The sequence below is a fragment of the Opisthocomus hoazin genome, chromosome 6, assembly GCF_030867145.1.
Source record: "Opisthocomus hoazin isolate bOpiHoa1 chromosome 6, bOpiHoa1.hap1, whole genome shotgun sequence".
In the NCBI taxonomy this organism is placed as follows: Eukaryota; Metazoa; Chordata; class Aves; order Opisthocomiformes; family Opisthocomidae; genus Opisthocomus; species Opisthocomus hoazin.
The window spans coordinates 34,079,001-34,097,467 of NC_134419.1; the positions used below are offsets into that span (position 1 = coordinate 34,079,001).

The 18,467-nt window shown below is 51.9% G+C and overlaps 1 protein-coding gene across 6 annotated transcripts in view; it reads right to left on the bottom strand.

The window, feature by feature from the left end:
* Window positions 1-18,467, bottom strand: part of LOC142361597 (procollagen galactosyltransferase 2) — a 57,560-nt gene that overhangs the window by 16,002 nt on the left and 23,091 nt on the right. For 5 of the 6 annotated variants that reach the window (XR_012764224.1, XR_012764225.1, XM_075422697.1 and 2 more), the window contains exons 2-7: window positions 11,771-11,881; window positions 10,096-10,213; window positions 9,206-9,340; window positions 5,900-6,104; window positions 2,271-2,390; window positions 1,727-1,803 (exon numbers count right to left, since the gene is read on the bottom strand). Coding sequence is in view for 4 of the 6 variants with exons in the window: in XM_075422696.1 (XP_075278811.1) it covers window positions 1,727-1,803; window positions 2,271-2,390; window positions 5,900-6,104; window positions 9,206-9,340; window positions 10,096-10,213; window positions 11,771-11,881 (766 nt within the window). In the remaining 2 variants the exon portion in view is untranslated. The other variant, XM_075422699.1, reaches the window with a different exon arrangement.

Here is an 18,467-nt window from a genome sequence, read left to right on the forward strand (position 1 = left end):
TGCTTAGAATTTGTCAAGAAACCGGAGTGGATTTTGAGTTGAAAGGTTAGAGGCTCGTTCTTTGTCTAACCAGTACTTTTTACAGATGTTCTACATCACAGGGAAAGCTGCTCCTCAAGGATGAATACAGGCGAGGCCAGTTTCAGCCAAGCCTACAATTTCCAAAGATATAAGATGTTTTGATTTATATTAAGCACAGAGTAAAATGGCCCCAGTCCCGGGGGAACGCTGACCCAGATGCTTCCCACAGCGCTGCCACTGCCTGCGTTCAGGATTATCGGCGGGGCCACCACTCCAGTACCAGGACACAGCAACGAGAGGGGTTTTGTCGTTACTTTGGGCACTGAAAAGCCACCGCTGCCCCTGCCAGAGCAGAAAGGCCAGCGCAGAGCCCCAGCCGGGCATGGCGGTGTCTGGCAGGGCTCGGCCCAAGCCTCGAGGAGACAGAGTCGCTGGGGAGGGCACAGGACTGAGCCCTCCTCTGCAGGCAAACTGCAGAGCGTCAGCGATATTTTTCAGTCCCAGGCAGACAAGTACAAGTGCAGCCTTGTAGCCTGGGGAGCAAAACCTCGTCCCAGTAAGGAGCGGATAGAATTCCAGCTCAGTGCAAATGCAAAAATAATAAATTGGATAAATAAAGCGCAGCCACAAAGGACAACATGGAAAAAACCTGTGCCAGCTGCGTCCTAAACACAGGCGCTCAAACACACAGAGCCAAACCAGGTTCAGACTTTACGAGTCGCGTAAACAGACGGAGCAGAACACGCCGGGAAAAGAGAGGCTCCGCTGGTCTCCCCAGCTCCCTCGGTCACAGTGCCACTGCCACCGGGCAGCTGCACACACAGGGCGACACGGACACTGGTTCATTAAAGCAAGCAGATCCCTCTCCAGCCTTCTCCCCCCACCGCCTGCTCTCTCCATGACGCGAGGCAGAGTCAAGAGAGGGATTTCTGCGGGGTCTTGGGGCACTACCAGTGCCAGCAATCATCTGTGTGCTTCACCTGAACTTAAGGCAGAACGTAGCAGAAAGATGTGGTGACCAAGTAGGGGTGGGGGACAGCTGCCACAGCAAGGGGACAGCATGCACGGTGTGCATCTCTCCTGGACGTACCCGGCTCGGGGCAGAGCCCAGCCGAGAGCCTGGCTGTCCCAGCCGCTCCGGGCTCTCCAATGTCTCTCTCAGGTGAGAGGAATCGTTCCTGTCCCTCACTGGTGTCCCAGAAGAGCAGTTTTTGTCACAGAACGGAAGCTGCTCCGCACAGGCAGCCGTAGAGGAAACAGCCCAAGAACGGGGGAGTTAAATGACCCGGTTTTCAGCCTCATTTCTGCCATCTCCTCCTGGCTGGGTTGAAACATCCACCCCGTCAGCGGGCAGGAAGGCCACGGATTTGCCGGGCGTTGCCTTTGCGCACAAACCTGCACCGCTCATCAGGGCTCTGGCAGCAGGCACCAAGGGCCCGCAGACCTGACCGGCCTCGCTTCTCCGCAGCAAACGCCAGGGGGAAAGAATGCTCCCTCAGCCCTTCCCTACTCCCCAAATCAGGATGGCTATTTTCTCCCTGCAGAAAGTTTGAGTCCAAAAGATGAGTGATTAGGAAAGAGCTAACGGTGTGAAAAGGTAATATACTCCAAGGGAAATGGCTGGAAGCTCAGCGACAGGGAGAACCCAGGTCCTCTCCGTGATAAAGAGGAAGACAAGACAACGGCAGCAAAATAGGTTCCTTACTTCATCGAATCCCATCTTGTCCGGGTTCTTCGGAGGAACAGAGACATACTGAGAGGGTTCAATGGGAGGGCGATCGACTGAAAGAGAGGAGAGACCCCCGGCATCACCCTCCTGTACGAGCTGCGTTGATGTAACCTATCTGCAGGCGTCCTCACCACTGGGCCTAAGAAGCCGCAGGGAGCTGGGACGCGAAGCCGGCGCAGCAGAAAGCGTCCACGCTGCAAAGCGGGAGCCAGCAGCCATCTGCCAGGCAGAGCTCAGGACAAAATATAGGTTCTGCAGCACCCTTCCCACACTGAAGATGCGTTTCTGCATTTGATACGGGGAAGTTGAGGGGTTTTGTGAATGGGGTTGACCCGATTGTGACAAGATTACAGCCTTAGGTAAAAAAGCAGTGGAAAATGGGAAACCTATCAAAGCAGCGCGAGAGCAGCCAGCTCAGGAGGCAGATTCCCAAGGGAAAGAGAGCTGGGCTGCTGGCAGGAGAGCTCCACAAATACTAGCTTGGGGGGGGAGTCCATCATGGCAGGACACGGCAACTTACTCATAGCCTCGATCAGTGTGTGCACAAAGTTCTCGGCTTCTTCTTGCAGCGTCTGGTGCGGTTTCAGGGGCATGGGAAGGAAACCATAGTGCTCACGGTTGCAGACAAACATCTGAATTCCTGGGGAGAATCACAGAAAAGCAGAAATCAGAGTCAGGTCTTTCACCGGAGGATTTTGCTGCTCCGTTGCTACGTAGCCACCATCAGACTTACGCCAGGACCTCCGTCCCAAGAAGTTCTGCTTCGTAAGCAAACAATTCACAAACATCACAGTGCCATTTTCCGGTTTGTTTGGCTGGCAGCAAGCGGCCTCTCCTACGAAACCAGCTTCCACTTGCTCCCTGACAGCGGGTATCTTTAACTGGGTTCTCCTCAGAGAGACCGGGAACCCTCCTCTCAGCCAAGAGGAAGGGTCTTCTTTGGCCTTTGCCTCCACGCTATGAAAACCACCCTGCAGCGGATGGCAGGACCGGGCTTTAGTAACGCAGTGCCTGACAGGCACAGCAGGACTACTGGGGGTAACTGGGGAGCCCGACAGCAGCCCCACTCCCCAACGCCCCACCTGCACTGCTCAGACCTGGCGCCTTGCCCGACACGAGCCCTTCGCAAACCCAGAGGCAGGAACGGGTTTTCGCCCTCCGAGTAAGCCTGCCTCAGGCAATGCCAGGGCTGGCACGGGGGCCAGACGGGTTCCCACCTCCAGCGGGGCTGGCTGAGAGGCAGCGGCGATCCCGGGACCCTCAGGGCAAAGACGGGTGCAGGTTTGTGGTTTTTTTTTTCTGAATGGTAGGGCTTGGCAGGGACCTCTGTGGGTCACCCAGCCCAACCCCCTGCTGAAGCAGGGTCACCCAGAGCAGGCTGCACAGCACCGCGTCCAGGCGGGGTTGGAATATCTCCAGAGAAGGAGACTCCACAGCCTCCCTGGGCAGCCTGGGCCAGGGCTCCGTCACCCTCAGAGGGAAGAAGTTCTTCTTCATGATCAGACGGAACTTCCTCTGCTTCAGTTTGTGCCCGTTGCCCCTTGTCCTGTCGCTGGGCACCACTGAAAAGAGTCTGGCCCCATCCTCCTGACACCCACCCTTCAGATATTTGTAAGTATATATTAGCTCCCCTCTCAGCCTTCTCTTCTTCAGGCTGAACAAACCCAGCTCCCTCAGCCTCTCCTCGTAGGAGAGATGCTCCAGTCCCCTCACCATCCTTGTAGCCCTCCGCTGGACTCTCTCCAGTAGCTCCTCATCTTTCTTGAACTGGGGAGCCCAGAACTGGACACAGCACTGCAGATGGGGCCTCACCAGGGCAGAGTAGAGGGGGAGGAGAACCTCCCTGGACCTGCTGGCCACACTCCTCCTAATGCATCCCAGGTCTATTGGAGCAGGCAGCCTTAGAGGGGGAAAAACACAAACCAACCCTAGCAAGGGATTTGCTCTGTGTTTTGCAGCCAAGCGTCTTCCTGCTTCTGCTTGCTTTGGCTAGAAAATAAAAACATTTTCACCTGTGTTGGCAAAGGACTCTCAAGAATATCTAGGATAACCACCTTGAAAGTGCCCGGTCTACCACCAATACCTGGTTCTTTCTTCTCCAGCACTAGTTTTTCCAGTGCCCTGAAGGTTAGAGGAAAATCCTAGAGACACCAGCCAGGAGAAAAGATGCTTTCAAGAAGAGGTGATAAACCCAACATCCTTCTACTCAAAAGCTTTTGCCACTGCTTGGTGAAGGAGCTGAATCTAGAGGCGCGAAACACAGAGAAGATGGAAGACCCACTGCAGAGTTTGCTCCCTGGGAACGTCCCAGCAACGCGTGAGCAGCTCAGCGCCGCTCCCTCCGGGCTGACCGAGGCTTTGCTCGTTACCAGCTACAACTCCAGCAGCACTGGGCCTGGCGTCACATCAGGCAACGCACTCGAAAGCAACATCCAGAGAAGCCAAGAGAAAATACTTCTGTTTTTCACTGAGCTCTGGTCAGGTGCTTCATTAATTAACCACAGTCGGAAAGCTGCTAGAATCCATACAACCGGCCAAGCGGTTTCAAAGAAAAATGCGAACCTGCCTTTTTGTTTTATTTTTTTGGCTTTTTTTTCGTTTTTTGTTAAATGAAACAAGCTCAACCACCCCTCCAGGATATAAACCAAAAGCAGACACTGCCTGGTGTGTTGATGCTTTCACGGATTCGTCCTCCTCATCCCTGGTATTTCTAGCCGAGCGGGATTGTCTGCATTCACGACCCCAGCGTTTCCACCATTTTAAGTTCTGCACGTAAATTGCTGGCTACCCTGCTTGCCAAAACACATTCAGCTGTCAGCCGCAATTTAGGTGAACGGCAGAATGAAACATGCTACCTGCTGACATTAATGGACTTGGCACTGATCTAATCAACTAATCTTCTCTGGCTCACTGATCTCCGCTCTTCTCTTCCGCTGGCTTAAACACAGTTAATCTGCCCAGATCCACACCAGTATTTCTGTTCCTTTAACAAAGGAACTTTAAAATAAAAGCCACTTTAAAAAGGGGAGGGGGACTCGCTCTCCGGCTCTGTTTTTGTAACAGAACAAACAACTGCCACAAGGGACAGAAAAGCTATAGATACTTGATAGCCTCAGTTTCCCCCACGTCCCTGTGCCCAGACCTTCCTGCCGGCTGGCTCCAGGTCTGCAGAGCCTCTGGCTGATGGGGAGCTCAGGACCGCTCGCCGGCTGAGTGCTGCAAGGGGCTCTCCAGAGTCCACCCATGCCAGCAAAACACCCGCAGCGAGTTTCGCTCCGGGTCAGTGCTCCCGCCACAGGCCACGTCCCCTCAGCAGAAGCGGGACGGTCTCTTTGGAGCATCACAAAAGAGTTGCTTCGAGAAGCAGATTCACTGCTGAAAATCGATGGTTTGATCTAAGGCGTTCTTGGCCTGGACAAAGGCCAACATCACTTTTGACTTCAGGGAATTAAGTGAAATTACTCGCACAAGAAATTCACCTCTAAGTCCACACATTTTTCACATTTCTGAACTTGGATGTCATCCTTTTATCCTGGGTGACAAAACTCAGCCCAGGACACAAGCCAACAATCTGAGCAGACCAAGGGGTTTTGCTGAAGCAAAGCAGCTCATGTCATGGGTCAGCCCTGGAAAAAGCTAAAGTACTCTAGGACAGAAGGAAAAAATGATGTGTTTGAACCCCTGAAACACTTCTTCAGCAGCCAGAGCTAATGCAGAGCAGTTACCAGACTAAAACGGGACGGTGCGTTTCTGGGAGAGCTGTCAGAAGGAACAAGCGAGAGGTAGATCTGAAGGAGCCTGCTTTGCTACCCAGACTTCAACCTCCACTCTCCTCTGGAGCCAACGTACCGATCTCCGAGCATCCACCTGTGCTCACCTCCATCTTACTGTGACACAAATCAAGGGTGGATGCCACACATTTTGTCTCTGAAACACTGTCCTCACCCTGAGAATGGCTCCCACATCCTTTGAAGCTCGCTGTGATTCAAAACCACACTGCCAGTCACTCGCTGCTGGTTATCCCTGACCAGATCCAGCAGAGGAAACGGAACAGGGTCTCAGCCCACCACTGAAGCCGACATGAAACACTCGGTCTGTGAGCTCCGAGTAGAGACCCCCATGTCTCTACAGCAAAGGCTCCAGACATACCTGCTTGGCGGCTGGAGAAGGCAAAGACCATGATATCGTCAAAGCTCCAGGTGTAGTCCTGGTGGGGCGGGTAGAACATCAGCTTGGTGGAGGCCTCTTTCCTCAAGTCAATGAGGAACGTGGAATGAATCATTGGGACAGGGAAACAGCCTGTCCTCTTCCATTCCCGAATCAGGGGATAATCCAGGGTCCTTCTGTAGTAGCCCTGCAAACACAAGGAGAGGGATGCTCGTTACAAGAGACTTCTGTTTCACAGACGCTCCCTAGCGAAAGCTCTCCCCCATAGCCCCCAGGCAGAGACGGACCAGTGCCCGAGTCTCAGATTTTGAAGTGTCTCCCCTTTGGAAAGGGATCAGTCAAGTATTTAGCAACAATCTCCATCCCAAAAGTTAAAGCTTGACCTTCTCTCTCCTTTTTAGCAGCTATTGGAAATCCAAGACTTTCCACTGCACAACTCCCTCGCAATAGCACTTCAAACCTCGGACTTTTTTCCCCCTGTCTCTCCAGAAACCTTTCTTCGCACGTGGAGTCTCAGGTCTGATCCTGGAAGCTGCTGAGCACCCGTGGCATCCTCCACGTTCAACGGGGACAAAGGACACTCAGTGTCTCGCAGAACAGGACCTGTAGATTATTTCTGACCATGACTTTAAAAAAAGAAAACAAACTTTTTTGCTCCACTACAGCAAAGGCAACACCTCAGTCTCCAGCAGCTGTGTCAGAATCCCTGCTTCCTCCATCCCAGGGCCAGCCGGTCCAACACCCACTCCTGAGCGTTCCCTGGGGAGCGTGTCTGGGGGAGGCAGCGCACTCAGCTCACTCCCTGTAGCCACCAGCTCTGCCAGCCTTCGGCAACACCCACGTTGTGCGGCACTCAGCTGGTTTTGCAGCTGCAGGACGTCTAAAGCTATCAAATTTGGAAATAAATACACTGAATCACCCAGAAAGAAAGTCCTAATGCACCGATCGGACATCTGGACACGGCTGGTGGTTGGATCCGGAGCAGAATCTGGTCTTTACAGAAATGATGAGTCACCGAAGTAAGTTATTTCTACGTTATATTTTGCACGAGTATCCTAGCAACAGCCGAGCAAACCACTGCAGAACCACTTCACCCTGGTTTTGTGTAGAAGCATGGCGCGGTGCACTGGTCCGTTTACGCATCTGTCGATATCCCCCTCTGCCCCTCAGACACCGAGTCCTCACAGTGTGGTCAGAAGGTACCTCCAACAGAGCCGGCCTGATTACTGTGAAAGGGAGCGAGCGGGCAGAGACCTTCCTCGCATTGCCACTGCAGTTAAGGCATTCACAGAATTCCACCTTTAACAGACATCTGAGAATGCCCACAGGTGAAAGATGCTGGATCTTTCCTCCTCCAGTCACTCGCTACAGGGTTTTGGGGCTTTTTGCTGCTCAGAAATTAGGTGCGGTCAAGAAAGATCCAACTGTCAGTGCTGTAGCTGTGCTCTGCTCCTAAGGTTCGCTTCATGACAGCTAAATGTCAAGCTGTCTGGAGCTGGGTTTGGCTCGCCGCTGCTCCGTGCCGGAGGCTGGTTGTCGGGGCGTGCTCCAGCTGCTGCTCCCTCGCCGAGTCCCCAGGGAGAGCAAGGCCGAGAGCATGAAAATGTGGGACTGCGACCACAGAAACAAGGAGCAGCAACTAACAGAAAAGAAAAAAAACAAGTGGGAACTTTCCTGTCCCTTTAAGCAGCTTTTTTCACCAAATCCTGCAAGATGCATTAGCTGCTAGTTTTTTCCCCCCTTCTTTTTCCCAGCTAATGCTGGTAGTGATGGGAGGTCGTTACGGGAGAGGGGGGCTAGGGCCATGGCCGGGCCTGGTGCGCACAGGCAGAGACCCAGCCCAGGCTGGGGAGCAGTGCTGATTTACACCGGTGGAAAACCTGGCTGTCTCAGGGCTTCACCTTAAAAACTTCAAGGACAATGCCTTTGCTATCTCCATTTTAAATGAAAAACTGAAACAAGTAAACACACTCCCACACATCCCTTTTCTTATCTATAGATTTACTTCCTAGGAATCTGGAAAGTTCAGGACCTTTTCCTTCTATTTTTCTCAATTAGTCTGAACTTTGGAACTCCTTGCCATAAGATGGCGTGGGTGCCAAAAAAACAGATTCAGATGGTGATTTCTGTAAAAGAAAAATATCCCTGAGACCTTTAAAGACAAAGTCCTTCCTCAGGAAATCCTACAGAAGCAGATTGCTGGAGGATAGAAAAATATTTTGGGGAAGTATCACTCACTCACTTGTTTGCCATGTTCTTACACTATTTCCTAGGCATCTACTCCAAACCACTGCTGACGGACGGACCTTTGGTCTGACCCAGTACAGTTCTTACGTTTTCCCTCTGCCTGTAGTCCCTACTTGTGTCCTTGGTAGCACCGGGAAGAAGAACGATGTTTTACACCAGAAAAAGGGGGGAATGGTATTTTCTCTTTGTTTCACCCCAGCAATAATGACACTAATTAGTACCTGGTTAGCTCTCTGCAATAAAGCATGAGGGTAGGGATGGGCAAGACCGTGGAGCCTCTCTAAAGCACTCCTGTTCACAAGCCCCGGGGAAGCTCAAAGATGTACGCGCAGCTCAGGCCTAAACACATTTGTCTATGCAGCAGGGCAAGCTTTGCGAAGAAGGAAAAGCAAATTCCTCTCAGATTAGCGTCACTATACAGGAAAGCTAGTCTAAAATTACTTACCAAGAGTTTTAAGGCCATTACACACACATGTGGAACCACCTCAAATAAATTCTGGTTGTATATCAGTATTTTTTATGTAGTTAGTGGGATTGTATCACTTCCCAGGACTTTTGGCAAAGCAAGCTCAGCTTCCTCCAGGTTCAGCTTTTTCAAGCGAGGAATCTCAGATGACGAAGCAAGTTTCAGCCATGTGCCTGCACACCCACTGCAGGACATGTGCTGCTTTGCTCAGACCTACAGCTTGGCTAGAAAGCAAAGCCTGAAAAACGTTTACAGGCTGCAACGCCCTCTCTACCCTTATTCCCTATAAATGTACGGACCTCTCCCAAAGATACCCACCCAACACTTGGGATGCCGCCACCGAGACAGGCGCAAGCTGAGATGACTGCACGACACCACTATCTGCCCAACATGCCAGCGTCACCTCTGCATGCCTTGGAGCTACAGCGGCTTCTTCTCAGAAGAAGGACGCTACGAAAGCGGATGGGAAAGCCCACAGAAGAGAAACGATGCCCACTGCTTCACAGACACAAGGCAGGAGGCCTTTGAAAACACAGCTCGCACGGTCACCCAGCACCGTTCGTGCAGCCACTTGCCTGGGGGGTGATGCCACACCAGAAGTTAGAGTAGAGAGAGCGAGACTCGAGCATCGGTGCCACCAGTGTCTTGTTTTCTGCTATCATCAGGCTCAGGGTTTGTGGGTTGGTCAGTAAATTATCTGCATCAATAAACTAGAGGGGGAAGAGAAAAAGCAATTTGTTATTAGATGAAACGATATGTTTCCCCTGATACATTCTTGGGAATGAGGCAGCCAGAGGCACGAGGTTGGCAAAAAACCCCAGAAAGCACCGAGCTGGTGGTTTTGATACCGTAGGGAACATTGCTGCTACAGATAAACCCAGGGGCGGCTGCCCCTCCGACAAAGCCGTGAGATGGGAAAAGATGTGGAGCTTCCCTCTCTCTGACTCCACAGAACGTTACTCCAGCACAGAGGCAAGGGAGCTGCGAGGGAAAAGAACACTGCTGAAAACTCAGGACAGGTTTATTCCGTGAAGAAGATCAAGAACAACTCTCAAAAACTGGCCTCAGCCTTGCCTTGTCCAGAGGCTGGGGAACACCACCACCAACGGCTGCTGCAGTGACCAAAGGCATGCACCCTTCCACAACCGTTCTGCTGAACTATTTCCCCCGGATTTCATCGGTATTAGGTGAGGTTTCAACCTAGGGACCCTCAGAGGTCCCTACCCACCACCAGGACTACATTCAGTCCTGAGGGCTGTGCAGAAAGCCTTGGGCTTAACCCAGGGACTTACCTCCCCGGCTGCAAACTCCTTGCTCATCAGAGCAAGAAATGACACACAGCATCTCGCTACAGAGAGCGAGATCTTCGAATGGAGAAGAAACATTCTGACAGCCCCAAGTGTCAGAGTGACCACCTGAAAAGCTTTTGCCCGAGGACAGTTAACAAATCAAACCTTGTATTTACCAGGATGTAGTCTGACCACCTCTCCCGTGCAGCGCGCAGGGCCGCCTGTCGGAGTTTCATCACGTGAGTGAATCGGGAGCTCGGCCAATGTTTTGGCCCAATTTCTTCTGGGTAAGACCTAGCAAAGAAAAGAAGTGACTGCAACCCATGTCTGGGCCCTATTACACCAGTCAAAAGGAAAAAAAAATTTAAAAAGAGTTCCCTTGCTGCCTTCTTTCCAGAAGAAAAACAGTGCTAAGTCACCTCAGGTAACCGAGGAGAGAGGTTTTTGAGGGAAAACGGTTCCAAGTTCCGTGCTGGCCTGTGTCTGCAGGGCACCGGCGAACACGCTGCGCTGCAGCACGTCCTGCCGACCGCGCGGCCACAAGCAAACCAGCACCACCAAACCCAGGAGCTTCTCCTGCCACGGGCCGAAAGCAGAGGTTACCCCACCAAAATGAACCGAAGCTGACTTACCTCATCTGACCTTCTGGCAGAAAGTCGTCTGTCCTCTGCCAGGCTTTAAGTTAAGACCACAAATACTGCTTCCTTAAGCCCAGTAGACTCAACAGAGCTGAGGATGTGAAGATGAAGGCAGCTTCGTCCACCCCAGGGTCTGCGCGTTATTAGTAGCTGTTCACACATCCCGATAACAGCTCTTCGATCTACAAACACCCCACCCCACCAGCCCAACCACGTGAGCACTGTTCTGCGCATGCCTCTGCTCTCAGGATCAGGTCCAGATGCTGTGTAACACAGATGGAAGGAAACTCAGTGACAGATCCTGATGGGTAATAAAAATTCAGGACTCTGAAACAGTGCCAGCAGAAGCCAGTGAAGGAGCTAAGAATTTCCAAAGGTTTTTGCAGAACTTAAAATAGTGAAGTTTGACAGGATTAAGAAAATGGAATTCCAATGAAAGGATTAAAAAAGTCAGTAAAACAAGCGTTCCCTGGGGGTTTGTACCACAAACGCCCCACCACTGCACTGAGGACCTTGAAAGTAAAAGCAAACCTACGTGAAGGGGAAACTGCTGTACTGTTCCCTGGTGGAAGAAAGAGAAAACAGAACAGGACAAGGAACAGCTGATGTTTAAAGAAAAAAAAAAAAAAAAAGGGCAACAAAAATCCAACACATACCATCCTTTCACTTTGAAATTCAGATTGTAAATAAGTGTTGCCTTTCATGTCTTAAACGAGGATTCTCCTTAAACCTAACATCGCATTTCAAAGCAATGATCCTGCAAGTCATGCAAAGGCACAATATACTGAATTAAATCTAGTTCTCTGGCTCAGAACTTACTGAATAGTTGACGTCTCAGACAGAGCTTTCAGAGACCCTATGGGAATGGGCTATGACTCCTCTGCTTCCTTGCAAATAAAGAATGAGAGTTTTTATTCCCTGTAGCTTTTGATGTGATTTATTTACCATGCAAAGAGAGCAGCTGCAGATGCTAAATAACTGAATAGAAAATGCTTTCTTCTCTGACGTTCTGCATGAGCTGCTTCACTGAAGTCAGAGACCTTTTTTGTGGGCTCCGTAAGATCACAATTTTAATGGAACGGACCCCACAAGAAAAATCCCCGCGTCAATGCTTGGACATTTAGTACATCTCCTGCTCTGAAAACAGAAAACCTAGGAAGTTTTACATATCCACCTTCACCAGTTTCAGCCATCCCCTCACTGCAGTACTCACGGGGGGTCTTCCATCGGCCTCCACTCCACATCGTGGTAAAGGTGCTGAACGTTCTTCAGCCACTCTCTGAGGATCGCCGTCGTGTTATCAACGTTGTGGTCAGTGGCCACCCTGCAAAAAGGAGAGCATGAAGAGCCCTGTTAAGATGCGATTTAGGTCCTCTGCCTTCTCCCAGCTGGTAAACGAGTCAAGCAGAGGCAGGACCTATTTCTTACAGGCGCATCCAGCTCCTGGCAGACCGCAGGGCAGCCCCACAGATGCGCAAGCCCCTGTTAAGGCACACGGCAGAGCCCCGCTTCCCCACAAAGACAGAGCATAGAATCCAAGGATGGTCGGGGTTGGCAGGGACCTCTGTGGGTCACCCAGTCCAACCCCCTGCCGAAGCAGGGTCACCCAGAGCGGGCTGCACAGCACTGCATCCAGGCAGGTCTGGAATATCTCCAGCATCCATGCTTGCCGCTGACCTCCTCCGGCCTGGTAGGGATCACAGCAGCTTTACCATCAAGCAGGTATGGGACTGAACTCTCGGTTCAGTTCACCCACTGGAAGAGACAATGCAGGCTACCTCGAGATGAACGGCCCAAGGGAAGTTCGCCGCAAAGGTCCTACCTCTAGTAGCACCAGGATTTTGCTCTGCTGTATTGTCCTGCAAGCCCACCGTTAGGCTGCACAGCCTGGCTGCAAGCAGGCGTACACCGCTCCTCACCCCATGGCCCAAGAATCACTCAATAATTATCACACAGCTAATTATAGCCAAGGCCCAGCAAGCCCCTTGCCTCCAGTTTGCAGCCTGCAATCGGCACTGCCCCTCACAACCGCCCATGGTACGGCTAAGCGGAGCATGGCGGTGGTGGAGGCAGGCAGGGATGCTCAACGTGCATCGGGATGGGCACCAGCCCTCCTCCCTCCGACCCTGCCGCAGCCCGGGGAGAGGCAGCTCGCTCCCTCGCCGCGTCCCAGCACAGGGCTTACGAGTCCGTGGACACATGCGGAGGGGCTTTGCGCTGAGGCTGCGTTCTGCTAAAACTGCAATAGCACTCCAGCCCACACAACGGGGTGGGAGAAACCCGCCTGCTTCCTCTACGGCCTCCGCCAGCCCCCCCAAAAGAAGCATCTGAGTCATGTTTTTGCCTCGTTGGACGGTGGTGTAGCTGCACAGACCGGAACAGGATGCAGAGATCTGTGTTTCTGACAGTAACCATGGGGAAAGGCTCCCAAAGGAGCTGCAAGCTCATCTCCACTTGGGATCCTCAGTCCTTTGGGCTACAGGGCGAGAGAGCCGAGTCGCACCCCAGCTGCTCCGTCCCGGCACGCGTTTCCCTGGGAGCAGGGCTCTGCACGTCAAACAGCCGGCTGCTCACGGGGCAAATTCCCTCCAGCCAAAGGGCTGCTCGTTGTTCCCAGCCAGAAGGCAGGAAAGCACAGCCGCGTGGTAGGACACATCCCCGCAAGCTCCACCAACAATTTACAACCCCGTTGTATCCCTCTGGGAGTAGAGATACTCGCAGCAGGTCCTGTGGAGAGACAGCAAAGGTACCGTGAAAGCCGTCCCTAAAGGCAGGGCGCTGGAAGGCTGTGCTGAGCCCCCATCAGCTGCCAGGAAGCCCTGATGTTGTCCTCCAGCTCCAGAGGCCCAAAGGCTCTTCCCGTGGCATCCCCCGCCCTGCCTGAGATGCCCAGTGTTAGGGGAGGGCATACGGAAAGGAGAGAGGAGGCACGTCCCAAACGCAAGAGCTAATCCAAGCTACTTCAGGAAAATACCTCCACCCCAAGTCACCATACGATCCTCCAGCTGAGAATCCAGGCACGAACCCTTTCTAGTTCATGCAACTGGATGACATCAATCCCACAGGGTTAGCCAGGTTTCAATTAAAAAAGAATCAAGAAGTCAGATTTTAAGTTTCTTTATAATCAGCAGAACACAATCAATGAAGGACAGGAAGCTTATTTGTTGACTATTTATTCCTGCCTATTAAAACAACAAATAATTGAAGTTCAGCAAGTGAAGGCAGGTTGGTTTCTTGCCGCTGTTAACTGCTCTCCTACGACAGAGCAAGGCTGGGTTTAATCGTCACTCCAGGGTTTGCTTTTGATCAAGACCCTGCGTCAGACTGCACTGTAAATCTCGTTTGCAAGGATGTTTAACAGGACTAAAACACTCCTAGTGCTGACTCGGCAGAACAGATCGAGTCACACCCGCTCCCTGTATTTTACAGATGTCAGCTCACCCTCTCCAGCCCATTTTAGCACGACAGCCACTGCACACTTCACCAGTTGTCTTCAGCTTTCCTCCCACGTCTCAGCTGCGCAGTCACTGAACGGCAGCTCCCAAATTCCTAAAATACCAGAGAACTGTGAAAATGGCTTTACGTTCACGGTCATCACCGGGGTTGCAGTGGCTCCAAGAAGCTCCTGCTATACAGTGGGACCACCCTGCAATTTAGCATCGCGCAAACCAAGCGAAGATGATGGTGGCCATCCTGAAGAACGTCAGAGTCCATCTTACACCACACTCTTCACCAGGTCCAGGCTAGTCTTAGGGATCCAGCAAACCCTTAAAGTAAGCACACAGCTCCCACAGAGTCAGGTCCATGTGCCATTTCCCTCAGCAAGCTCATCCCAGTCCTTCTAACCTCACGCAACTCAGTGGGGACATGTGGAGGGGTTTGCTATGGTCTGGGGAGGGAAAGGGGAAGCTTCAGCTGTGTGCACGTCGAATTAGTCTTGGTGTTATGCTGGCTGCTCCCTTGTCTCAGCCAGGAGGCTTTTCTCTACTCAGCTTTGCACACACACAAGCCCAAAATTTATTAGCAGCAGGAGGTGCTTGCAGGGATGCGTGATGGAAACCCAAAGTTCACAAATTAAACAAAACTTCCTTGACAAAAATAAAGTAGAAGCGTAGAATCATTCAGCCTCAGAGAAAATTATTAACAGGACAGAAGGCTGTTCCCTCAACTGCTCAGAGTTGCTTCACGAAGCCCACAACCTGGACTAGCAGAAGAAGCCTTCAAGTTGGCAGACGGTGGTTGACGGGTTACTGCAGCTTGGCCTGCAGAAGCCAGCCCTTCTCTGCTTCCCCAGGCAGGACAGGGGGGCTGAAGGATGCTCCTCCTGCCACGTCTTTGCCTCCAGCTCCTGTCAGGTCAGCCGGCACGGGTCTTACTGCATGGACACACCACCGTCCCAAGAGCAGGGCATGGCACACCACGGACTGCTACGACCGGATCCAGCCCTCCGCCTTGCTGCCCAGGGAAAGAGCTTCCCACCAGCCAGCCAGACCCCCACCCGGGGTTCTCTGTCCTGCTCCTGGCAGGGCAGCATGCCCTCCACAAAACCCACCCTGAAGACCCCGACTGCTAGTCACCTCCAGAGAGAAGCGAGATATGTGAACGGGCACCTAGAGGAATCTTTAGATCAACCCACAAGGAAACTGCTAGAAGAAAAATGGCATTTTGCTGCCCACGCTGTAATGGCATTATGTAGAAGGTAAATTCACATCCCAGTAGACCTTTACGAAGTCACTGATGAGACAAAGCTCTGGTGCAAAGGACGGACTGCAGCCTCCAGGACTACCCATCCAGCAGCGTTTCTAAGCCCAAAAGTTCTCCAAGGCAATAAAGTCGTCACGCCCTGGATGAAACATGCCCTGTGACTAGCAATTTGGCAAACTTTCGTTTTTCCAGCTTTGAGCCTCAAAAAAACAACCCAACCAAAAAAACACCCCAAAACATTCCCAAAAGCAATTATCACTATTAATTTCAGAACGATTCACATTTAAGATCAAACAAAATCAGCAGTTACTCCTATTGTAATATCTGAACCTGTCCACCTATCCCCCAGAAAAAACACCAGCAGCTATGGTGTTTGCAACACCACTGCATGGAAAAACCAGCTCATACCTTTTTTTCCCGCCCCTCTGTTTTTTTTTAAAATGACAACCACTGCACAAGAAAAACAGGCAAATAAAAATATGACCAGGACTTGCCAGTGGCAGCGAGAGCTCCTCAAGCCATCAGAGGCACGTCAGAATATTCCCCATCATACGCACTTCTTCTGCAACAGACAGCTTATAGGGCTTGCAGCAGCCGAGCGTGCAGTTAAAACTTCAGTGCTCTAGCTCAGATGGATGCACCAGTTGGACCCTGCTCATTCTCAATCCATTTTCAAGATGCTAAGGGCATCTCTGCAGCAGATCTCACCACCATCACCAGTGGTCTGTTGCCTACGGTGCACATCTCCCGCGTTCTGGAAAGCTAAGTGTCCTTCCCCTGGGTGATGACAGCCAGGAAGGGTTGAGACACCCAGACGGAGCAGCCAGCCCTTGTGCCGTGGCTGGTGCAGCAAGACGAGGCCATGGGATGAGACTGTTCATGTGATAAACTGAGGCTACGGCAGCATCACCGGGAAGACGCTGTGCTGGCAGTGTCCTGTGCCAGCTCCTCTTGGAAAAAGCTCACAGCAGGTGAGGTAGCGCGGTACCTCCAATACCTGCAGAAAAGCAGTTTTGGTCTGCCCAAACTCCTCCTACAACAGTGCTAGCAGAGGCGGGCAGCACAGGCCAACAGGTCTTCTCTGCATGTCCTGCCAGGAAGTCTGATGGAGACAGCGCGCCACGTAAAAGATGTTATCACCCCTCCTCCCTTGCCTCTCCTGGGAAAGGGTTTTTACTACATCCTCTGATGCTTACCAGTCTGTGGTATGCACCATGCTATTATTTGAGATCGAGTCCATTAGCATTACTCCTGGCCTGGCATCAGGTTCCAACCAGTTTTTTGAGCAGATCAGTTTGAAACATTTGTGCAGCCAAGACCAAGCAGGAGCCACAAGAAGGTACGCAAAGTGCAAGGCCAGAGGCAGAGGAGAGGCGAGCCAGCTTGCAAGGACTATCATCCTTACCCGTCATTCTCCAACATCTCATCAACTTTGTGATCTCATCATCTTCATGGCTCTCGGCTGGACTTGCTCACACTTGTCCCCAGCCCACATCACTGCAAAGGGCTCTCCCTTCCCAGGAGCAGGACTTGATGCAGCTCCGGAGATTCCCTGCAGGCAACTCTCAGCTCCAGGCCTGTAACCAGTAACTGGGGGAGAAGCCTTCACCTGCGGGTTTCTCTCGAAAGGGATGGGTTACACCAACAGCACTGGAAAGGAGGCAGCTTCATGTCCGAGAGCTGATCAACAAAGTCTAGAATTTAATTAAAGAAAAAAGGTCCCCCGCAAGATTTACAACCTAAAGCCGGTGTGACACAACCGGGAAAGAGTGGTGGAGTGACAAGGAAAAAAATTTATTTTCCAAAAAGAGTGGCAGGAATTTAAAGTTTAATAAATTAAACTGGAACAGATCTCCAGGTGGACACTCCTATTCCAGTAACATGGCAGCTTTTCCCACTCCGATTTAAACCCATCTCCTACAAACAGAAGTTAAATTTTAGAAAAGTTTGAGTGAGAATGTTCATATAGGGGCTTATGTCAGCATAACTATAACCACCTCAGTATTTACTTTGGCTTTAAGCAGCAGTCTTACCATGGACACAAGCCCTCATTGCCCACGCTCGGCAAGTACCCCCTCCCAGAAAAACTCCAGTGCCGTGAACGGTGGAAAAGCAAGCGCAACATTAAGCGACTGCTGTTTTAATTAGGTAAGATGTGAGTAGCAGCACACGAGTAAAACCGCTCCTTTTACAGACCGCTCGTATTTTTAGCCTGATAATGTCTCCTCCCACTATGTTTGCAAAAGAGAGTTAATTTAGGCTTTGATGGTTGTCACCCTTTTTCACTACTTTGCATCCCACTGGCTCTCCCAAGCTATTTGCAGTTTATTTACCTCAGGCACGGGGTCAGAGGAGAACATTTTTCACCCACACCATCTGTATAGGAAAAGTACTACAGGACAAAACCAACACTGTGTGCCTCTGGCTTGTCAGAGCATGGGTCACGTCGTAACACGAGTTGTGGGAAACTCTATGGCCAGGGACCGGCAGTAATTTTCCTACTGAATTTAACATTAACCAAGTCTCCCTTTGGCAACCAGGTAGGAAGGGCGGGCTTCCAACAGGGGTCTGGACTTCACGTTCAAGAAGCTCATACTGCAAAGCAGAGTCAGACCTGGAGGCAGCTAGTTCATCACAGAACCATACAGTGGTCTGGGTCGGAAGGGATCTTAAAGCTCCTCCCGTTCCACCAGCCCAGGGTGCTCCCAGCCCCGTCCAACCTGGCCTTGAACCCTGCCAGGGAGGGGGCAGCCGCAGCTTCTCTGGGTGACCTGGGCCAGCATCCCACCACCCTCACATGGAAGAATTTCTTCCTGACATCTGATCTAAATCTCCCCTCTGAGTCTAAAGCCATCACCCCTTGTCCTGTCACTCCACACCCCTATCACCAGCCCCTCCCCAGCTCTCTCACAGCCCCTCCAGGCACTGGCAGCTGCTCTAAGGTCTCCCCGCAGCCTTCTCTTCCCCAGGCTGAGCAGCCCCAGCTCTCCCAGCCTTTCCTCCCAGCAGAGGGGTTCCAGCCCTCGGATCATTGCTGGTGCCTCCTCTGGACCCGCTCCAACAGCTCCAGCTCTGTCCTGTGCTGAGGGCTCCAGAGCTGGACACAGGGCTCCTTGGGGGGGGGGGTCCCAGCAGCGCGGGGCAGAGGGGCAGCTGACAGAACAGCACGGTCACTGAATGTCTCTGTCTGGGTCAGCAGACCTGCG